At 42.2% G+C, this 22,497-nt stretch overlaps 1 protein-coding gene across 6 annotated transcripts in view; it reads right to left on the minus strand.

Moving 5' to 3' along the window:
- Positions 1-22,497, minus strand: part of cacna1c (calcium channel, voltage-dependent, L type, alpha 1C subunit) — a 203,343-nt gene that overhangs the window by 58,499 nt on the left and 122,347 nt on the right. For 4 of the 6 annotated variants that reach the window (XM_028570203.1, XM_028570202.1, XM_028570201.1 and 1 more), the window contains exons 5-10: positions 15,427-15,566; positions 13,484-13,636; positions 12,179-12,378; positions 7,174-7,277; positions 3,528-3,615; positions 2,881-2,965 (exon numbers count right to left, since the gene is read on the minus strand). In XM_028570203.1, the coding sequence (XP_028426004.1) occupies positions 2,881-2,965; positions 3,528-3,615; positions 7,174-7,277; positions 12,179-12,378; positions 13,484-13,636; positions 15,427-15,566 (770 nt within the window). Of the gene's footprint in view, positions 1-2,880; positions 2,966-3,527; positions 3,616-7,173; positions 7,278-9,586; positions 9,691-12,178; positions 12,379-13,483; positions 13,637-15,426; positions 15,567-22,497 lie in introns of those variants that run through there. The other 2 variants (XM_028570200.1, XM_028570205.1) reach the window with 2 other exon arrangements.

Here is a 22,497-nt window from a genome sequence, read left to right on the forward strand (position 1 = left end):
CACACACACACACACACACACACACACACACACACACACACACACACACACACACACACACTATGGATTTCTATCCATCTTTCATATCTCAACATCTATTTTCCCTTCCATCTTTCTCTCTGCTATCCTCCCTTCTATTCTATGAAGTGTCCAACCCTCCTAATGTAAGTGTGTGTGCGTGCATTGGTCTATGCAAAATGTCCTGGGCAGCAGGGACAAACTGCTCTCATTCATCTTCCCTAAGGAGGATCCATCCATCGAGGAGAGAGGGAGACAGAGCAATATGGGACGAGTAACTTGATTTTCCCCCTTTACAAATAGAGGGATGATTGATCTTTCTGATGGAGAACTTCTGATCATATGTATCAATCATTTTGTCAACTAGCATCCCAAGTTATACCGTTTAATAAAAGTAATGGACTGAATCTTGCACCTGACTGATACACAGAGTTTTAATACTGAAACGTAAATTGTTATTCATATGGCAATTTTGTCTGATTTCAGTAAGAATCATTATTATGTATTACGGGTGTACAGTTCCACAAATACAAAATGGTATCTGGTTGTATTATCACAGATACGACTACAATGATAAATGGACCAAGAATTTGCCGATGGCCCGATTCTAACTCCACAAATCGATTGATTGAAGCTTTGCTGTCATTTCAACAAAGCTGAAAGAGACAGGTGTGTGTGTGTGTGTGTGTGTGTGTGTGTATCTCTGTGCGCGAACTTTGACAAAAGCCTCGCTATTTGTGTGATGAAGGAATTGGGTGGCAGGGGTCAGCCAATCACAATCCTTGTTTGGGTTTGCAGAAGAAAACACACATATGTGCTGGCTGCTAACGTTAGGTTTCACTTTTGGAGTTAGGGGTGAAAGTGGCTGAGAGGAATTACATCGTGGATATTGTGAATCGTACAAGTTGCGGTCTGCGAGTCATCCATCCACGTGTGCGTTCATAAACATGTGAGTAGACTGGCATAAATATAAATAGATATGTCTTTTGGTATGTTAAGTGTATATTGACGTTATGTTCTAAGATGTTCAGTTAGAATATACCACATTAGCATAAAAGTCTGCAAGCCGCATGCTAACGCTCACAACAGTATTATTGTGCTCATATATGTACTCCCGTAATACTGTATATTGGAGTGCTCATGATAGCTGTGTAACGTTGACCTATGTTTGAGTTACTGACTCTAAGATTACAGCAGCAAGGAGGCTGTTTCATTTAATATGTATCTGACGTGTATGTTATTGATTATAAGTGGCTAGCTAATTAAGTTAAAGTTATACTATTAGCATGTCCTAGCTTTGCTATTCCCTGGTCCCTGTTACGAAATATATATTTATTTGAAATATATGTTTATCTGAAGGTAGGCAATGCTTCTTTTACAGAATTAGCTTATTTAAATTTAGAATGAATCTATCAGATTGAATCGTATCTCATTGTATTGCACATATTGCTCAAGCACATATATATTCTGTCTTGTTTTACACATTCTGTCCCTACAACACACTCTGTCCCTACAAAACAATTGGCCCAATTGGGGGCCACATAGTGTATTTGTTTGCTCATTAATGTGCCTCACACTGCTGATGGGTTTTTGCCACACTGATTGGCCCAGGGGAGTACAACGGTAACAGGTGAAAACAAGTCGATTTGTTACGGATTAGCCACCGGGGTGTTGTGCCTTATTTTCATGTAAATTAGGTCATTGCTCACTTGACCATGATAATTTTTTGAGCTTCACTGAAAGATTAGATCAAAAAAAATTTCTTTCTTTCTTCTTCCCTTGGCAGTCATCAGTGTTTCTCAGAATGAGCCACAGTGCTTTGTAGAAGATGAGCATGCTGTGTGCAGAATGCGTGCTCTGCCTCTGCATATTTAGTCCTCATCATTCATTCATCATCAATGTGAGGAAGCTGAACTCCTTTATAAAATAGTGCACAGCACATACTGAACAGTACACACACACACAGACACACTTTTTGTCAAATCCCTGCCTCTCTTTCGTACCATTCCTCTCTCTCTCTCTCTCTCTCTCTCTCTCTCTCTCTCTATCTATCTATCTTCCCTCAAATCAAACCTCCAGGTCAAAAGAGGCCAGTGCTATACTCTCCCTCCCCAGGAAATGAAGTTCAGTCCTGGGGAAACATGTACAATGTGTGGCTGTGTCTCTCTGGATGTGTTGTGGAGAGTTTTTTTAAACACATTCCTAAGGATGTATACCTGAAGAGGGTGTGTGTATATGTGTGTGTGTGTGAGAGAGAGAGAGAGAGAGAGAGAGAGAGAGAGAGAGAGAGAGAGAGAGAGAGAGAGAGAGAGATTTAGCATAAGTGACTGAGTGTGTGTGTTGTTTGTGTGTATGTAAGTGTGTGGCTAGAGGCTATTAGCTGCAGTGTGAAACATTCCACTAATATCTAAACAGGTTCTAAACCTCAGGAGGATTCTCAGCCATAGCTAGCAGACAATATTAAAATCCTCTCCGTCTGTCAGTCACTCTGTTGTTCATTCACTGACTATGAACTCGCACCATGTGATAGAGACTGCAGCAAGCTCACTACTTACAGACCAAACATGTACACAGTTACCCTCACAACTTCTTGTTTGCACAAAGCACAAAATATCTTCAAATATAAACACAATCAATCCAACCGTGCTGTCTCATGCAAAGTCCTACTGCACCCAACACAGACTAACTGCCAATACCACCACACAACAATTCATAAATCACACGCACATGTGTATAGTCATCCTCAAGGCAAACTGCAGTAAGCAAATAGATTGTCACACCATCTTTGCATTACTGTCAAACACACACACACACACACACACACACACACACACACACACACACACACACTGTAGTACTCACGGTTTCTAGGTTTGTCATCGTCCATGCCCTCCTCTTCATTCTCTGGGTCAATGTCTTCAGCCTGAGTGATCCAGTCTAAATAGCCCTATATTCACACACACACACACACACACACACACACACACACACACACACACACACACACACACACACACACGCACACGCACACGCCATCACAAACACAAACACAAACAGAAAATACTGATTGGTTAGCAGTACTGAAAGCAGTCTCCTTCAACAACAAAAAAGGCCAAACTGTAGTAATCCGGCTTTGGCTTATTTTATGAATTAAATATTTCACATTCATTATGTTTCCCTATGTTCATGTAGCCTATTCTTATACTGAACACTTTAGATCATGTAAGGACATACAGTAGTTACAACTACTGTATCTTTCTATGATTTTTTGGTATATTTTAATGTATATATTTGGCTGTCTCTTTAATTTCCTCTTTTATCCTGTATGTAAAGCACGTTGTCTCTCTGCTCTCCTTTCTTTGCTTACTGCCTTAAACAGCTGGTGTTTTTTTACATCCATCTAAAATGTTAATCACCTTTTTCTAAGCCTGGCAGTTATATACAGTGATTTGTGACAGCTGTTACATCCTCTGTCAAAAGGGGGCCTCAACTAAAAACGCACTACCTACCTTGAGGTCCTCCTCCAGTTGCTGTTTTTCTCTGAGTTTCTGGAAGTCACCACGTGCCTTGGCCTTCTCTCTCTCCTTGGAAAACTCTCTGGGAGGAGGGGAGCAAGATGGAGGGGATGGGGGTAGACCGTTGTAGTGTGGGGGGGGGTAGAAGAAACAGAGGGAGAAGAAAAAGAACCTGAAAATCTAGACTGAAGTGCTGCAAAACAAATCATGTAACAATACTATGATAATACAGATTATACAATGGTGGAGGACAGGAAGGAGGGAAAACCTGCTAAAGAGAGAGAAACAATGTCAAGTGAAGAGAGAAAAGCTCTGCCAAGGAGACAAGGTGTTAGTATGCAAATACAGATAAAAGCATACCCAGACAGACACATTGGAGCTGGATTCAAATCTCGATCATTCCAATTCAGCAAAATATATTTTTAAGCAGCCAACAGATACATACATACAATTTAATTCAGTTATTTTTGTATGTTGGTAAACATGGTAACTTCTTAATAAGCACACAATAAGCCTTCATATAAACACAATATGTAAATGAGCTGCAACTATCAAATCACCATCATTTGAAATGAAATTTCTTCCCAGCATTTAAAAAAAAGTCTGAATCGATGTAGCTGCATTCTAATCATTAAGCCTGATGCGCTGGTGGGAATGTGAATTGAGACACCCCTACTGACTGACCAAGTGTAGATAAAGTAAGTGAAGACTTGCCATATACTTTGAAAAGGAGAAAGTTTTGAATTAAAGCAAAACAACTTTCCAACAAGTGTGCTTGTGCAATTAGTCTCAAATTATCACCTGTGGCCAAATTGCTGATGACTAGACAAATCAAATGGCAAAACTGAAGCATTTAACAGTATGTACTTTGTCTATTTCAGAGGACTGTTCACACACTTGCTACTAATGTTACTAAGTGTCATACAATTGCATTATTACCATTGTAATAATTACATATTATAGTGTTTAGTCTATAATATAATTATAGATAGAAAATGAATTAGACATGATGGGGCAAAAAAGTGTAATTCACGAAATTAGTGATCTAATTGTTGCTGTCCCAGGGCATCAGGGCCCCAGGTGCCACCAAGCCTGCAGGGAGTTGTAGTTTCTGCAGTCCACCCCTGGGTCTCCTCCTACTTGCAATGTGCTTGGTACAACCCCAGAGAGAGGGGATAGAGAGGGAATCCCTCACCAGCTGTACCAACTCAGCCTGCTCCAAATTGTAGGAGAAGTGGTGTAAATGTAGAATTAACATGAACAATCCATTTTATTTCTAAAACTCCTATAGCCACTTATTATGGAGTGATCTGATTTTCAAGAATACAGTAGATGCCTCTTTTTTCAAGTGTCTAGATTTTGGAGGTGATGTGGACAAAGAGGACATAAGCAAAGATAATTTAAGACAACTAAAATCAATGTTAGAATAGTGTGAAATCATGAAACATTATGACGAAACCTGGTGAAATTACTTTGAGGTGTCAGGATGAAAGAAAGAATTAAGGAACATTTGATTAAACGCTGCACTTGGGGAAGGTCAAAGTCAGGTTGGAGCCAAACTATTCATTTGGATGAGACCTGACATGAGCTTGGAGGCTCTGGAACATTTGCAGTTAAAAAAAAGTCTACAAATCCACATTCGAAGGTCCATTGACGAGTAAACTTTGTCGGTGCCACCTTGTCCTGAATATTTTGAATGAGAAAATAAGTGCAGTCAATAGTGTTCCCTGCTAGTCGGTTATCTCGCACCTTGTCATCTCGCACCTTGTCATCCTGTAGCCATTACAGCCTTGCCAGCTGCACATGCAGTATGTTTATATATACAGTAATAACGTTCAATTAAGTGGGACTTTTTGGAGCTATAGAAGTCTAAAAAAGGTTCAGACTTATCTGAAGGCTTATATATATATATATATATATATATATATATATATATATATATATATATATATATATATATATATATATATATATATATATATATATATATATATATAATGCAATCAATACATATATTTTAATTAAACAGGTTCCTTGAAGAGCAAGACCATGATGAAACTATAGATTGTCATGCATTTTCATTGATTTCTACAGTCAGTCTACAGGTTAGGCTGGAACATAATTTGTGTGTGTTCTCTGTGAAATTTAGAGGAATGATGGAACAGATCACACCTACAGAGTAAGACACAAAACACACACTCACAAACACAAACGATCAATGAGCATTAGGACAAACTGCTACTGTCTCGCTTGTCAGAACATTAGCAGGAGACCCAATCCTATTGATCTGTGTTTGTATGTGCCAGTGTAACCCCCCAAATTCACTTTAATGACAGCCTCTCTCCCCATTCTTTCTATTTACACATTACATCAAGTCCAGACAAACACAGTCACACCCAATGTTTCTGTTACAGTCTATGGTCTCTATGCCCATCGCTCTCCTTCTTCCTGTTTAGCCATTAGTTATTATGCCAATCTGAGACCCACACACACTCCATGCAGGAAGCAGTTGGTAAAAGGTCAGGCTGTGTAGTGTGTTGACAGCATCATTAGTCAGAAGTCAGACAAAGCGTCAGACAGCCAAACCCCCCAAGCTGTTTGAACCAGATAGACCTCTATTATTTTTCCCACAATGCTCCTGTCACATCACTGTGGGTATCAAGAGTCAGATTTGGGGTCAGTCAGTCAGGGGTGAGACATTTCACTCCCCTAAACCTGTTTCCTACCCAGGTCCATCATAAACTACAGCATGTGAAGAAACCATCAGAACAAGTAGAGGATTTACTAATGTAAAACTTTTCACACAATAGCTGTGATTTTTTATATAACTCATATTCAAATTACACTCAGGTAATGATTCTAGTATTTTTTAAATGCCCTAACCCCCAACTCTAACCTTAAGCAAGTAAGGTTAAGCTGAAACCCAACTGCAAGCTGCAAAGTATTTGCCAATATTCTTACATTAGTCTACAAACACAGCTTTCATTTGGTAATATTGGTTGTCTTTTTTTTAAATTAAGACAACAGTGTTTTGTGCCATCCAAGCAGCACTGAGAACAAATAATTGTATGATAGTTAGAGTGCTACTCTATAAAGGCAACACTATAGAGTTGTAGAGAGTGGAGAGTTTTTAAGAATGAGAAAAAGGTCTCTAAGCCAATAATACCCATCTGTACTGTTGTAGTGTCCTAGAGCCAGATGCTGAAGTACCATTTCACTACAGTCAGCTACAATGATAATGACTAACCATGTATGTGTAGTTAATTTAGTTCAGATCTATGAATCCACATACAGTACACATGGTACTGTAAAACATTTTGGACATTGAATCACTAGACAAATTTGAATGTCACTATCAGGTTGCACTTTTCCATGTGCCACATGTGCTGGTATGCCTTGTGTTTCTACAATACTCCTCAAACTGTACCTGGACCAGTTTAATTACAAAACATTCCTGTACATGCTTTGTACAGTACAAACTTAAACACTATCTACTTTCAGAAGCAGGAAGTAGACGGAAATAAAGAGCAAAGCTCTCTAGAAACAACAGCATGAAGACATGAAGGAGAGAGAGAGAGAGAGAGAGAGAGAGAGAGAGAGAGAGATGTTAGTCTCAAGTGACCTTTAACCTTGCCCTTACCCGCTCAATACCCCCAGAACCAAGTTTAGCACAAAGAAGGATCCGATGATGATTAAGGTGACAAAATATATCCACGGCCACATGTACCCTACTGCATCATTCACCTAGGTGGAGAGATGGAGGCATGGAGGAGTGGGACCAAAGAGAGGAGACAGAAAGGATGGATGGATGAATGGATGGATGGATGAATGGATGGATGGATGGATGGATGGAAGGAGAATGGGAGGTGGATGGAAAGTAAAGATGGAGGGAGGAAAAGAAAGACAAGTAGAGAGGACATTTATTGAGAGGGCAGGGATGAAAGCAAGAAAAGAGCAAAAAGGAATGTTAGGAGGGAAGGGAGGAGTGGAAGAGGGAAGGGGTAAGATCCTTAGTGAAAGTTCCCAACAGATGGAACCGTTTGCTTCTGCAGGATCCCTGCAGAGATTATGGTGCATTCATAGTATTTGTCAGAGTCACTTAGTGGGCCACATGGCAACGTATCTGACCGGCTGTATTTAACTTGGATCTGAACAAATAGGGATGTATCGGTTGAGCACATGTAAGGGAGGGTTACAAGTATAAGAACAGTTTAATTTACTTCAGTTAACACTCAAATCAGTTCGTTTACAGCATTATCACTGTGGAGAGAGGGTATTTTAGTTAGACACTTCAACAGACTGTGCAGCAAGACTCCCATGGATTGGACATAATTACTGCCCTCGTGACAAATAACTCTCTCTCTCAATGTCATTACTCTTTCACAAAAGATGTAATTTATAAATAAAAAGCCATTAACAGTTTAGTCTTAGTTTTATTGTTGTTTTTATTAAAACGTTTTAATTTTGAATGTCATTTTGAGCTGTAACTCATTATTATCATTACTAGTATTACTAGTATTATCATTGTTGTTATGGTTGTTATAATTATCATCTGTTTTTTAACTCTGATGATCAAATTATGTATATCTGGTAACTGTATTGCTTTTATGAGCACTTACAAAAATTGATGTTCCTTCAGTGCAGCCTTCCATCCTATAATTTCCATTTTGAATGCCAGTTTTCCTCTAGACGTCACTCTGTCCTCAGAATAACCTTTTTTGCCTGTTGTGCAAGTTTTTTTTAGGTTCCACCTCCACGGCTGGCCTAAAGGGGTGAATTATTAATACCCCAGTGTGTCCCTACAGGCCGGGTGGTGCTTGTACTAAAACAGCGTGACTTGGCCGAGTGAGGTAAAACAGCACCCCAGCTCGCCTGCTGGAGAGGCATTTATTCTCTCTATACAAACAGGCTGCACATACACAAACAATGTAAGCAGATGCAAGCTAATCTGCACACGAGACAAACATGTATAGTATGTCAACCAACACACGTCAGATCTTTAAATGCAGTCACATGTTTAAGAAGGAAGAGGGTCTCTTCAAACTGACCCTGGACTGAACAAAAACAATTAACTTCACTAAAAGAAAGACAGAATGACAAAAGAAAGCTGCTTGTGTATGTAATTCAACATGTGCTGGTCTAAAGAAGAGAGTCCAGCAAGTCTAGATGCTCTGTGTGTGTGTGTGTGTGTGTGTGTGTGTGTGTGTGTGTGTGTGTGTGTGTGTGTGTTTTTCTCTCAGGCTTGTGACCAAGAACTGATTGAGTGGAACAGAAAGGAGAGAGAGCGGGAGATTTTGCTCAGTTCAGTGATCGCCAGTGCGTCTTTCCTCGACTGTAGAGAACTATGAACTCTACAAGATGTCTAGCTCTACTCTTACTGGTGAACTGCTGCCGTAAAACTGCCGCTTAAATAGTAACTTACTTTCAGCCATTAGCCAAGGTTTGTCCTGTAACTTTTGCCTTAATCCTGTAATGTGTGTAGTAAGATCCTTAATTGCGATGGTGATGATAGGGATTACGATGTTAAAAGCTGAAGCATGTTCCATTTACAGCAAGGGATTCTGGATTTACACAGCTTCAAAACTATTAAAATTAACTTAACTAAAACAGATTCAAAGCAATGCTATAAGATGTATAGTATAGTTTATGTAAAGTTATATTTAGGAGAAGATGCATTTATATATATCAAAAATCTGTGTTTACTTATACAGACACTTGCATGTAAAGTGAACTTGCCCTAATAATAATAATAATAACGACAACAATAATACTATGAATATGCCCAATATTGTGCTTTTATAATGGCAAACCATGTTTTTATTCCATTCCATTCCACTCTGCCGTGGTTCACCGGATCCTTAAAAATCAACCATAAATTGCACTTTAAATGTCTGGTCCAGGGAGTCTTGTTGCATGGCCATTTATCACATCCAAAACACTATGTACTGTAGAGCCACATCACAAACAAACACACACACACACACACACACACACACACACACACACACACACACAGACATTTGTACACACATGACAACAGGACAACCTCTTACCCGCTCAACACCCCCAGAACGAGATTGAGCACGAAAAAGGAGCCGAAGATGACGAGAGAGACAAAATAGACCCATGGCAGCTCATAGCCCATAGCATCCTGCATCTGAGAGAGACAAGAGATATAGGAGAGAAGGAGACAGAGAAAAGAGGGGGATTAACAGGGAGAAGGTTGGGGGGGTGGAGGATAGAGGACAGATAAGGGGGGTGCAAAGAAGAGAGGGATGAGGACAATGGGGAAGAAAGAAGACGTGGGAGAAAGAGGAAGAGGTTTGAGAATGTTGACAGAAATAATGAAGGGGGCAGTAGAGGTCAAGGGCAGAAAGTGTGTTAGAGAGGGAAATAAAGAAGGAAAACAAGAAAAGAGCAGTGCATATTTGAAAGAGCAGTAGAAAGACCTGGCGAAACAAGAGTGGCAGTATTGTATGATTAAGTGTGTGTATAAACCCTTTTGTCTGCCTGTTGGAGAGCAAGTGCTTGACAATCCACAATTAAGAACACACTAAACAACACTTAACTGCTTTTGTCACCTCAACGGCAAACCTCTTATATAAAAAAAACGTTTACACAGTTACAATCCCTGAAGAAAACATTTCTTGTAAAGGTGGATGGGCCTTTATGTGAATCAGTTTAAATGCTGTGACTCTACATTGACCATATAAACCAATCATATTCTGTTATAGAGAATTTATCACATGTGACACTCAAAAATCCTAGTGAAATAAATAAGGATGACAATTTCCATTTGCAGGGAAATATTCCACACACTCATCTGGATATTGTATTAAGGACTGCTTGAGACAGATTGTTATTAGAGCTAATGGTAGAATGGTAGATGTTGTAGACAAGGTTAAGTCTGAGCAGTTTAGTATTAAGAATTGGATATTAACAGAAATGTCAGATTATTATTCTGATGGATCTGTCATTAATCTACAGTATATTCCCGAAAATGTGACATAATGATAACTATGAAAATGCATGGCCCAAACTGAATGAAAGGCTTGGTGTTGTCTAAATGTTTTTCCATAATCATTTGTCAAACAAATAGGTCCTGTTCATCATAAAGAGATCTGGCTGCACAACAAAATAAGTGAAGTGTACGATTTAACTGATGTGTACATGTGAGTGTGCAGGAGGTTGCAGCAGACAGGGTAGTTGCAGGAGGGGTGTAGAGCCAGTAAGCTCTCTGCTCCATGTGTATACATGCACTCAGAGACAAACAACATTTGCACGCACACACACACACACACACACACACACACACACACACACACACACACACACATACACACCCGCTTGTATGTACAGTAAGATCCCACACTCACCCAAGACTGACCAATTCTTCAATTTTGCCACCAAACTGAGATTAGGTTAGCTAAAAACATCAATTTCTTTTTTGCATCAATCAAACTTCTTTACCAGTGTAACTGTTCATTCCATTACTTTTGTATTCCTTAAACATTTACTAATCTAATAATTCATTAATTATTCCAATATTGCTTGATAGCTAGCCCCAGTGTGTGCTCTCATGTATTATTCTAGTCACAGAGTTCCAAATCTGTTTCTCTGAAAGCTAAATCACTCGCTATGTCACTTCTTGCTGCCATCTTTTTTGGATTAGGAAATATAGTGAAAGCTCTAGATACAGGATACAAATATTTTCATTTGTGGAGTGGACTGATTATTTTTTCATCGACATTGACAGATTAGTCTTAAATAAATACTATCATAAATGCATTAAGTGTTGTTCAACGACCTCCTGAGATCACATCATCATTTCAATTCCAGAGAAATGGATACTTAACTCTGTGACCTAAATACAATGATAATACATTAGAAGCACAAATTGTGGCTATTAGATACGTGTAAATTAGCACAATTTCATTGTATTGTAGCAGTTAAGGCAGACATGCAGTTGAAAAGTGATGTTTTGAAAATCCCAAGAACCGGCACTCATCTGTACCACATGAGTGCTTTGCAGTGGTGAGACAGACCGCAGTGTGCACTCATATTAAGGACCTTCCAGTAACTGCCACAGCCCTGTTGAGTAACAGCTGACTCTATGCCATGAGTCTCATCATGGCAAAGTAACACACAGCAGTAGAGTAGTGGCAACAACTGTGATTGATGTTTGCGAAAACACACATACAAGCTAAAACACACATACAAGCTTATGTAATTTGAGGTGGAGCTTCATGATGTTTGAGCCCTTATCACCTAGAACTGGACAGGGGTGCTGCATGCTTCTGGTCATTTACTGAGAAAGGGATAGTTTTTGTGTGTTTATATGCCTCGCTGGCTTGAATCACAGAGGCACTCGAATCAAGCATCGGGATTCTAAACACGTTCCAAATGAATCGGTGCCTTCAATGACACAGTGTATTGTCTGCATCGATTCAGCCTTTCTTTGAATAATCTTTGTATGCATACCTGCCTTTCTGAGAGAAGTGTTTGTGTTATTGCTTAATATTCTTTTTTTCAAAAGCACTCATGTGGCACTGATGTTACAGATACAGTACAGTGGCTACACACACCGAGCAGTATGGCACTCCACACATACACACATAAAGACAATGTTGTGGTGTCCGGCTCACCCAGTACAGCACGTCTGTCCAGCCCTCCATGGTTATACACTGGAACACCGTCAACATGGCAAAGGCGAAGTTGTCAAAGTTGGTGATGCCATCGTTTGGGCCCTCCCATCCCACTCTGCACTCTGTTCCGTTGTATTTACAGTGTCGACCGTAAGCTCCGTCAGGTGCACACGGTGCCGGCTTTTCCTCCGCAATGGTGCCTGTGACAATAGAAATAGCAATAAAGAGATGTTGTTAAACTGTATCCTTACTATCTAAAAACTGGTACAAACGGATATAAAATAATTTATGTATTACCTTGTTTGTATAGAGTGTTACCTTTAGCTTCTTGCTGGTTGTTAGAGGCAAACACAACAGAACTAAGCTTAGTGATGGGATGTTTCTTACTGATATGTTACTTGAGAGTTGTAATTTGCATCCACCCTCGTATTTTATTATTTTATGCACACAGGCTTTGTACCTTTGACTTTTTCTAAAAGATGTCTTCTAACATAGTTGCATCTTTTATATAGATGATTCAACCGTGGTAGTTTCATGCCCATCCAATCTTTGGAAGTCACCTCACACTAACTATGCAGAAAATGACTGGGACTCTTACGGTACTTCAGAAAGAAGTATAAAATAACTACTACTACATTTTCAGTACATCTAAGAAATGTCTACATCTAAAAGAAAAATCAATGTGAAAAAGTGTTTTGTTATTACTGTAAGAAAAAACAAGCTCTCAAGGGTGATGTATATTCCACCAGCACTTACCCAGTGCAAAGCTAATGCCTCTCATGGGACCTATAACATCACCATAACAATACTTAGGTCCATTCATACCTAAGAGTCTTTACTAATACCTGTTTCAATTATTTATGGCAGCTGCTGTTTCAATTATTGCCCAAATTATTCATTCTCAGAAACATAAATGATGGTTTAAATAATTAATGGAGGTTATCATTTAAACTGTTTAAGGTACGGTATGTGCTCTATTTTCTCCCTGCTCCGTTGGCTGATAGGTGATGTCTTACTGACTGTTAAAGATTTATGCTGTTTTATTTCAGTTGAAAAGGTTTGTGTGGTACAGTATTCACCTGTGTGTCTATCTCTGGAGCTGAAGTGTGAATATATGCCTACTCAAGCATGCTTTCACACACAGTTGAATACATGCTTCAACATGTATCTCAGCATTGAGTAAACAGGTGTATGTGTTTGATCATGCAAGTTTGTATTTGCATCTATGCATCACTGGACACTAGTCCAGATATTCTCTCTCTCTCCCCCTATGTCTCTTTCTTGTGTGTGTATGCGTGTGTGTACCTGTATTCTGGTGAGTGCAGGTTTTGTGCATCTTGCCCATGAAGAGCTCCAGGCCGATGATGGCATAGATGATGATGACGAAGAGGACAAGCAGGGCGATATGGAGCAGAGGAACCATGGCTTTGATTATGGAGTTCAACACTACCTGTAAACCTGCGGCACACACACAGAGAAACTGCTGAGGACATTACGGTTGAAAAAAAAAAAAAAAAGCAGTTAATGACGAAAGCCTTTTTCTCATATAAAAGCGTTTGTGGTGCATCAAATAGCAGAGTAGCTGAAGTTAATCACCATGTAAGCACTCAAACTGACTCCTATTATTGTTATAAAGCCTACATTTTCCCTTTTGCATGTGATCACCCACTCAGAGAGAGAGCCTTCAATGAGTTTCTAAGAAAGAATACAAAACATGATACTTGTTCGATACAACTTTACAGTTAATTTACTGAATGCTTTGATGGACAAAGGCTCAGGATACTGCATACTAATAACTCACAAAAACAGTGACAGGATTAGGGTTGGGTATCGTTTTTTTTTTTTTTCGATTCGGTGCTAAATCGATACTTTTAAAACGGTGCCGGTGCCTAAACGGTGCCTGAATCGGTACTTTTCAATAAAGTAAAAAAAAAATAAAAATAAAATAAGGGTGGTAAACAACAGTCAGTGACTTGTTTATTGCTAAGGCCATGGTCAAAATTAAAGATTTAATAATAATGTAATAACTATAACAACAACAATAACTTATTTCACCAGTAAATTGCTGTTGAACCCCAGATGGGAAAAGGGTATTTTACAATTACTGTGAATGCACCATGAGGCTACCAGTTTTAAGTGAATCTGTGTTGTTTAATTCCGACAATGGCAGCTGCAAGTGAACACACCGTCTGTGTAGTTTAATTCCGACAACGGCAGCTGCGAGTGAACGCACCGTCTGTGTAGTTTAATTCCGACAACGGCAGCTGCGAGTGAACGCACCGTCTGTGTTGTTTAATTCCGACCATATAAACATACTGTATATTTATGAATTGCGACAACGGCAGCTGCTGCGCTGCAGTGCAGACTGTTACATCCCGCTGTAGAAGTCCTCCACAGTGAAATACAGTCACACTTTACACTGTTTAATGTTAACTGCATTTTAACCGTGATTAATCCAGCTGCTAGCTAAAGGTAGGCTAACGTTACATGCTGTCAGGTGTAGTGTAAAGTCGAGCACCGAAATAAGGCACCGAAACTTTCGTTCTTATTCGGTCTCGTTACTACCGTTTACGTCAGCACCGGTTCCCTATTGGCACCGAGTTTCGGTACCCAACCCTAGACAGGATACATTCTGTTGAGGAGGATTATTAGTATGAAAGACATTCAAATGTAAATGTTTTGGCCATGTTTAGTAATCAGGTCAAATCAAATAAATCCACATGTATCCTACAAAGACTAAATGTGGGTTTATTTGATTAATTTGTCAAGAAATGTATTAAGACATGCTTATATAAATACACACCTTATCAGATCACGTTGATGACAACACTTCAGCTTATTTTTTACTTGTTCATTTTTGCATGCAGCTCTAATGACTTAGATCTATTAATCCAAAACTACAGTACCTATGAACTGGGAATGTTGCATGCTATTACACCTTTGAAAGAAAACGAAGGCCTACATTCTTATGTAGTTAGTACATCGCCCAGCTTAGTCACTAACACAGACGCTGACAGACAACTCATCTACTGCTCGTACTGTCTGAGTATCTGACAAGAGGACTCTTTGTGTGCTCATGTGTATGTGTGTGCATTTACACGTCACTGTGTGTGTGGCATCAGGCAGCAATATCAGCTCCAATCTGTGGTTCATTCCGCCCCTACCTCACCCAATAACCATTCACACCTGATCCTCAGAGCATCTCTTTCTTTTCTGTCTTTCTTTCATCCACAGCTCTTAGTACTTACTGGGTACTCCAGAGACCAGTCTGAGGGGTCTGAGTACTCTAAACGCCCTTAGAGCCTTGACATCGAAGCCCGCTGCCTTCCCTCCAATAGGAGTGGCACCGTCCCCCTTGGTGGCCTGCTCTAAGATGGCACTGAATAACCTGCAAGACAGAAAGTAATGACTTCAATAAAAATCAGCATCAGCATGACATCCCATTTCCACATACTAGAGAATATATGAGAGAGGAAAACAATAAAAAGAATACAGACATACAGGGATATATTATAGAGTGATGATTATCTGCAGTTGTCATTATGGCCTTGCTTTTTCGTTGCCACTGTTGTCAATACTAAACTAAACCAGCTACATCATCTTTATAATAAGTTAAAGTAGGCCTGTCGCGATAGTCAATAAATCAATTAATCGCATGATAAATAAAAATGAGCTTGATAATTTTTCTGGTCGTGATAATTTCCATTTGCATGCTTGTTGGTTTTCCTCTGCCGCCACGGTATCAGAAATAGGGCAGACGCACAACACGGTTTCCGCTATGTACACCGCGCACCGCTGCTCCTTCAGCTGCTTATGAAAAGTCATAAAGTCGTAATTACACGACTCTGCAGAGCTGTGTGCTCTACTGAACTCAAGCCAACTGTCATCCGCTCTCTTTCCCCTTAGGGTGAGCAACTGGAACAGTGACAGGACGTCATCACTCGCCTCGTTTATTGGGAAATAGCATTGTGGACACTGAATTATGATGAAATTACTGTTTATCAGACCCCAGATGAGACAAGAAACGCTGTGGTAACGGTCCCTTTGCTTTTGACTGCCCGCTGCAGGAGACGCTGTATCCACGCTGTATTAACGTTACTGTTTTAAAACCGTTTTCCAGGTTAGTGGGGGTGCATACCACTCAAAACCAACATGAAAAACATAGCTAGTAATCAGCGTTTTGTTTAATGATTAATATGTGTGCAAAATGAGTGGTGACGTTAAATCACCGGTTTCAGGTAACAGCACCCTATGGACCACGGTACCGTCTATTTGCTGGATGGTTTCAAAAACAGTCGGTAGCTAACATATGCAGATACGCCTGTTGACAGCGACGTTATTGTTCATATTTTGGCACAGTTTTTCTGACCATAGTAGAGGTCATAGTGACTGAAAGTGTGATGTGCGGTGCTAAAAAGAAACTACACACTGTTTTCAGGTAACGTTAACGTTTTGATTGTGTGTTTGGTTTTTATTCCAGTGCATTTTTTGTTAACAGAGACTGAGAGTCCATTTTATTTATTGTTTTTGGTTGTTTTGTTCATTTATTGTGGATATTTAAAATGTCTTCCAGTTCCAGTGTTAAATATTCTTTAGAAATAAAAATGTATTGATCTTTGAAAAGGTGTACCTGCATTATTATGCCATTATCATTATACTGTATTAGATGAAAATGGTCTCTCAATGACAATATTATCGTTTATCGCAATCATTTCTGGGACAATTTATCATCCAGCAAAATTTGTTATCGTGACAGGCCTAATTTAAAGTGGTGTAAATTTAGACATTAACCTAGTTTAGGACCTACATTTTAAAGCAAAGGCAATTATGAAGACATCTGCAGCAAATAACAACATGTTAATTAGTTAGTTCTCCAACAATAGAAAGTGTTTCCTCTGTTCCCTCTGTCTTTCACAGATAAGGAAATGTGAGACACTTGGCTTTAATGATTTGACAGTCAGCTCAACAGGTCTTTATTGAAGAGGGGCGTCTCCAAATTGTGTTTATAAGTGAGTGTGTGCTCATAGCACTGTCAGATTCACTATAACACACATTTACATTTTACCATGTGATGCCACACAACCTTCTCTCCGCTTTAGTATATCTGGTACTTAAAGCTGTTGCTTTTTGTTAGCTATTAGCTTCGATGATTTTTTTTACAGGTAAGAGTGGCCCCAAGTTTCCATTTATGTACACTATTTGGCCAAAAGTATGTGGACACTTTTTCCATATGCATTTGTGTCTGGTCTGGGGCTGTTTTTCATGGTTGGGGCTATAGGCCTTCTCCGTGAACCATCACCTTATCGTGGTGGAGAGGTTTGTGTGTCTCTGTGAACCTGAGGGCTGTGTTGTCTGGAGCTTTGTGCTCCTGGTAGGGTCTCCCAAGGCAAAGTGGTCTCAGGTGAGGGGCCAGACAAAGAATGGTTCAAAAACCCCAATGAAGAAGCAAGGTAGAGATGGAGTGACCCTGCCCGGAGGAAGCCCGGGGCCCCGCCTGGAGCCAGGCCCAGACGGCGGGCTTTGCCGGGCGAGCGCCTGGTGGCGGGTTTGCCACGGAGCCCGCCGGGCACAGCCCGAACAAGCTACGTGGCTCCCATCTCTCCAGCCCATGGGACAACCACCTGTGGGAGGAACCGTTGGGGTCGGGTGCGATGCCACATGGGTGGCAGTGAAGGTCAGGGGCCTCGACGGACCAGACCCGGGCGGCAGACGCTGGCTCTGGGGACGTGGAACGTCACCTCTCTGTGGGGAAGGAGCCGGAACTGGTGCGGGAGGTGGAGCGCTACGGTTAGATCTGGTGGGGCTTACCTCACGCACAGTCTCGGTTCTGGAACCATACTCCTGGATAGGGGTTGGACTCTTTTCTTCTCCGGAGTTGCCCAGGGTGTGAGGCGCCGGGCGGGTGTGGGGATACTCACAAGCCCCCGGCTGAGCGCCGCTGTGTTGGAGTTTACCCCGGTGAACGAGAGGGTCGCCTCCCTACGCCTGCGGGTTGTGGGGGGGAAAACTCTGACTGTTGTTTGTGCATATGCACCAAACAGGAGTTCGGAGTATTCGGCCTTCTTGGAGACCTTGACTGGAGTCCTGCATGGGGCTCCAGTGGGGACTCCATTGTTCTGCTGGGGGACTTCAACGCACACGCGTGGGCAATGATGGAGACACCTGAGAGGCGTGATTGGGAGGAACGGCCTCCCTGATCTAAACCAGAGTGGTTGTTTGTTGTTGGACTTCTGTGCTAGTCATGGATTGTCTATAACAAACACCATGTTCGAACATAGGGATGCTCATAAGTGTACCTGGTACCAGAGCACCCTAGGCCGAAGGTCAATGATCGATTTCATAATCGTTTCATCTGATCTGAGGCCGTATGTTTTGGACACTCGGGTGAAGAGAGGGGCAGAGCTGTCAACCGATCACCATCTGGTGGTGAGTTGGGTCAGGGGGGGGGGGAAGACTCTGGACAGACCTGGTAAGCCCAAACGTGTAGTGCGGGTAAATTGGGAACGTCTGGAGGAGGCCCCTGTCCGACAGACTTTCAACTCACACCTCCGGGCGGAGCTTTTCGTGCATCCCTGTGGAGGCTGGGGGCATTGAACCCGAGTGGACAATGTTCAAAGTTTCCATTGCTGAAGCTGCGGCGAGGAGCTGTGGTCTTAGGATCTTAGGTGCCTCAAGGGGCGGTAACCCACGAACACCGTGGTGGACACCAGTGGTCAGGGAAGCCGTCCGACTGAAGAAGGAGTCCTTCCGGGATATGTTATCTCGGAGGACTCCGGAGGCAGTTGCAGGGTACCGAAGGGCCGAAGGGCTGCAGCCTCTGCCGTGAAAGAGGCAAAGCAGCGGGTGTGGGAGAAGTTTGGAGAAGACATGGAGAAGGACTTTCGGGTCGGCACCAAAGTGCTTCTGGAAAACTGTTCGCCACCTCAGGAGGGGGGCGGGGAACCATCCAAGCTGTGTACAGTAAGGATGGGACACTGTTGACCTCCACTGAGGAGGTAATAGGGCGGTGGAAGGAGCACTTTGAGGAACTCCTGAATCCGACTAATACGCCCTCTATGTTAGAGGCAGAGCTGGAGGATAACGGGGATTGTCGCCGATTTCCCAGGCGGAAGTCACTGATGTAGTCAAACAACTACACAGTGGCAAAGCCCCGGGATTGATGAGATCCGTCCAGAAATGCTCAAGGCTCTGGGTGTGGAGGGGCTGTCCTGGTTGACACGCCTCTTCAACATTGCGTGGAAGTCTGGGACGGTGCCAAAGGAGTGGCAGACTGGGGTGGTGGTTCCCCCCTTTAAAAAGGGGGACCAGAGGGTGTGTGCCAATTATAGGGGTATCACACTTCTCAGCCTCCCTGGTAAAGTCTACTCCAAGGTGCTGGAAAGGAGGGTTCGGCCGATAGTCGAACCTCGGGTTGAGGAGGAACAATGCGGATTCCGTCCTGGTCGTGGAACAACGGACCAGCTCTTCACTCGCAAGGATCCTGGAGGGAGCCTGGGAGTATGCCCAACCGGTCTACATGTGTTTTGTGGATTTGGAGAAGGCGTATGACCGGGTCCCCCGGGAGATACTGTGGGAGGTGCTGCGGGAGTATGGGGTGAGGGGGTCTCTACTCAGGGCCATCCAATCTCTGTATGACCAAAGTGAGAGCTGTGTCCGGGTTCTCGTAGTAAGTCGGACTCGTTTCAGGTGAGGGTTGGCCTCCGCCAGGGCTGCGCTTTGTCACCAATCCTGTTTGTAATATTTATGGACAGGATATCGAGGCGTAGTCGGGGTGGGGAGGGGTTGCAGTTTGGTGGGCTGGGGATCTCATCGCTGCTCTTTGCAGATGATGTGGTCCTGATGGCATCATCGGCCTGCGACCTTCAGCACTCACTGGATCGGTTCGCAACCGAGTGTGAAGCGGTTGGGATGAGGATCAGCACCTCTAAATCGGAGGCCATGGTTCTCAGCAGGAAACCGATGGAATGCCTTCTCCAGGTAGGGAATGAGTCCTTACCCCAAGTGAAGGAGTTCAAGTACCTTGGGGTTTTGTTTTGCAGTGAGGGGACAATGGAGCGGGAGATTGGTCGGAGAATCGGGCGCAGCGGGTGCGGTATTGCATTCAATCTATCGCACTGCCAGACGAAAAAGAGAGCTGAGCCAGAAGGCAAAGCTCTCGATCTACCGGTCAGTTTTCGTTCCTACCCTCACCTATGGTCATGAAGGCTGGGTCATGACCGAAAGAACGAGATCCAGGGTACAAGCGGCGAAATGGGTTTCCTCAGGAGGGTGGCTGGCGTCTCCCTTAGAGATAGGGTGAGAAGCTCAGTCATCCGTGAGGAGCTCGGAGAGCCGCTGCTCTTTGCGTCGAAAGGAGCCAGTTGAGGTGGTTCGGGCATCTGGTAAGGATGCCCCCTGGGCGCCTCCCTAGGGAGGTGTTCCAGGCACGTCCAGCTGGGAGGAGGCCTCGGGGAAGACCCAGGACTAGGTGGAGGGATTATATCTCCAACCTGGCCTGGGAACGCCTCGGGATCCCCCAGTCGGAGCTGGTTAATGTTGCTCGGGAAAGGGAAGTTTGGGGTCCCCTGCTGGAGCTGCTCCCCCCGCGACCCGACACCAGATAAGCGGACGAAGATGGATGGATGGATGGATGGGGCTATAGGCCCCTTAGTTCCAATTACTGTATGCTACTACATACAATAATATTTCAGACCAGTGGTTTTCAACCTGGGATTGGATGGTTCAGGAATGAGATGTCAAGCAATCACATAGAGGTGTAATTTTCAGGTGTCCACACACTTTTGACCATATAGTATACAGTAGACAAAGTGTAATCGTAAATTAAAGGGCTAAACATGTTTTATGCTGTTTCCTTATGTTGGCTATGATCCCCTTCGAAATTATTTACAGACGCCTCTTTGGATGTTAGTGGCTCACAAGCTTGAATTTACAGTAAGTACGTCCAGCTGAGCTTATCACTCTCTCTCCTCTCTCTGAGATCCTTTATAAATCACCACACAATACCATTTTTTAAGCTAGCGTGGCTCAAAGGCCAGTTAGTGGCACGTTAGTCATGGAGAATTATCAATTAGCACAGTTGAAATGGCCACTTGAAAATACCTTTCAAAATATTTCGCCCTCTCTCTTCCACTCACTCTCTCTCTTGGCCTCTCTATTTCACACTACCTCCCTCTCAATTTGATTTACTCGCTCTCTTCCTCTCTCCTTTGAAACAGAGTATGAAAAGCACGTCAAAGGATCCACAGTTTTGCACCACCAGCATTTCGCCCAGCATTGCTGTGGTGGGGTGTTAAATGATAATTAGAGCCTTTGAGTGTAGCACCACATAATGGCTTGTGAACATCCACAGCTAAAGATAGCAAAAGCTGTGTACATTCATAAAGATAACAGAGGTTTTGTGGTTTCATAGTAGTCAAAACACCACAATACCACTGAATTTATTTTTGGAATGATTATAAATTCACAATAGGCCTGCAACTAATTATTTTCATTATCAATTCATCTTTGGATTTTTTAATAACCTATTTCTAGTTTAAAGGTTCTCATAGCCCAAGGTGATGTCTTTAAATTACTCTTTTTGCCTGACTAAATCCAAAGCCTAAAGATATTCGATTTACAATGATATAAAACACACAAATGCATGACATCTTCAAATTATAAAGGCTGGAACCATATTAACCAGTGAGTTTTGCTCAATATATTACGAAACCCTTATTAGAACTGGGCTACAGGGTGCAAAAAAAAAAAGAGATGAAAGAAATGAAAGTAGCAAGAGGAGAAAAATATATGTAAGGGTAAAGAGAAGTGATGGAGAAAGACAGAGATGAAGGAGAGCCACTGTATGCAAAGTAGAGACTAAAGAGAGTCTATATAGTACCTATTCATTTTGTACAAGCACGCACGCACGCACACACACACACACAGCCTGTTAAGGCTGTTAAGTATGTGTCATTAAGAGCGTAGACTCTAGCATCTGTGTGTATGTGCAAGTGTACATGTGTGTGTGCATGTATGCCTGCATTTGTGTGTGTGAGAGAGTGTGCCTCCAAGGCTGCTCCGCACCAGGTACAAGCTCTTTCACCCATATGGTGAACATTCCAGAGGGAGTGAACTCTGTCACTTCTCATCTATACAAACACACAAAACACACACACACACACACACACACACACACACACACACACACAGAGCCACAGGCAGGCTGGCAGTTAGGCACACACAGGCACAGAGACAATCACTCATTCATGCACAAACACAGATAGAGCGCAGTCACTGTCACATTTTCTGGATCTGTGTGTCCTCTTCAAGTATGTGAAATG

Source organism: Perca flavescens, chromosome 23 (genome assembly GCF_004354835.1).
Source record: "Perca flavescens isolate YP-PL-M2 chromosome 23, PFLA_1.0, whole genome shotgun sequence".
Classification (NCBI taxonomy): Eukaryota; Metazoa; Chordata; class Actinopteri; order Perciformes; family Percidae; genus Perca; species Perca flavescens.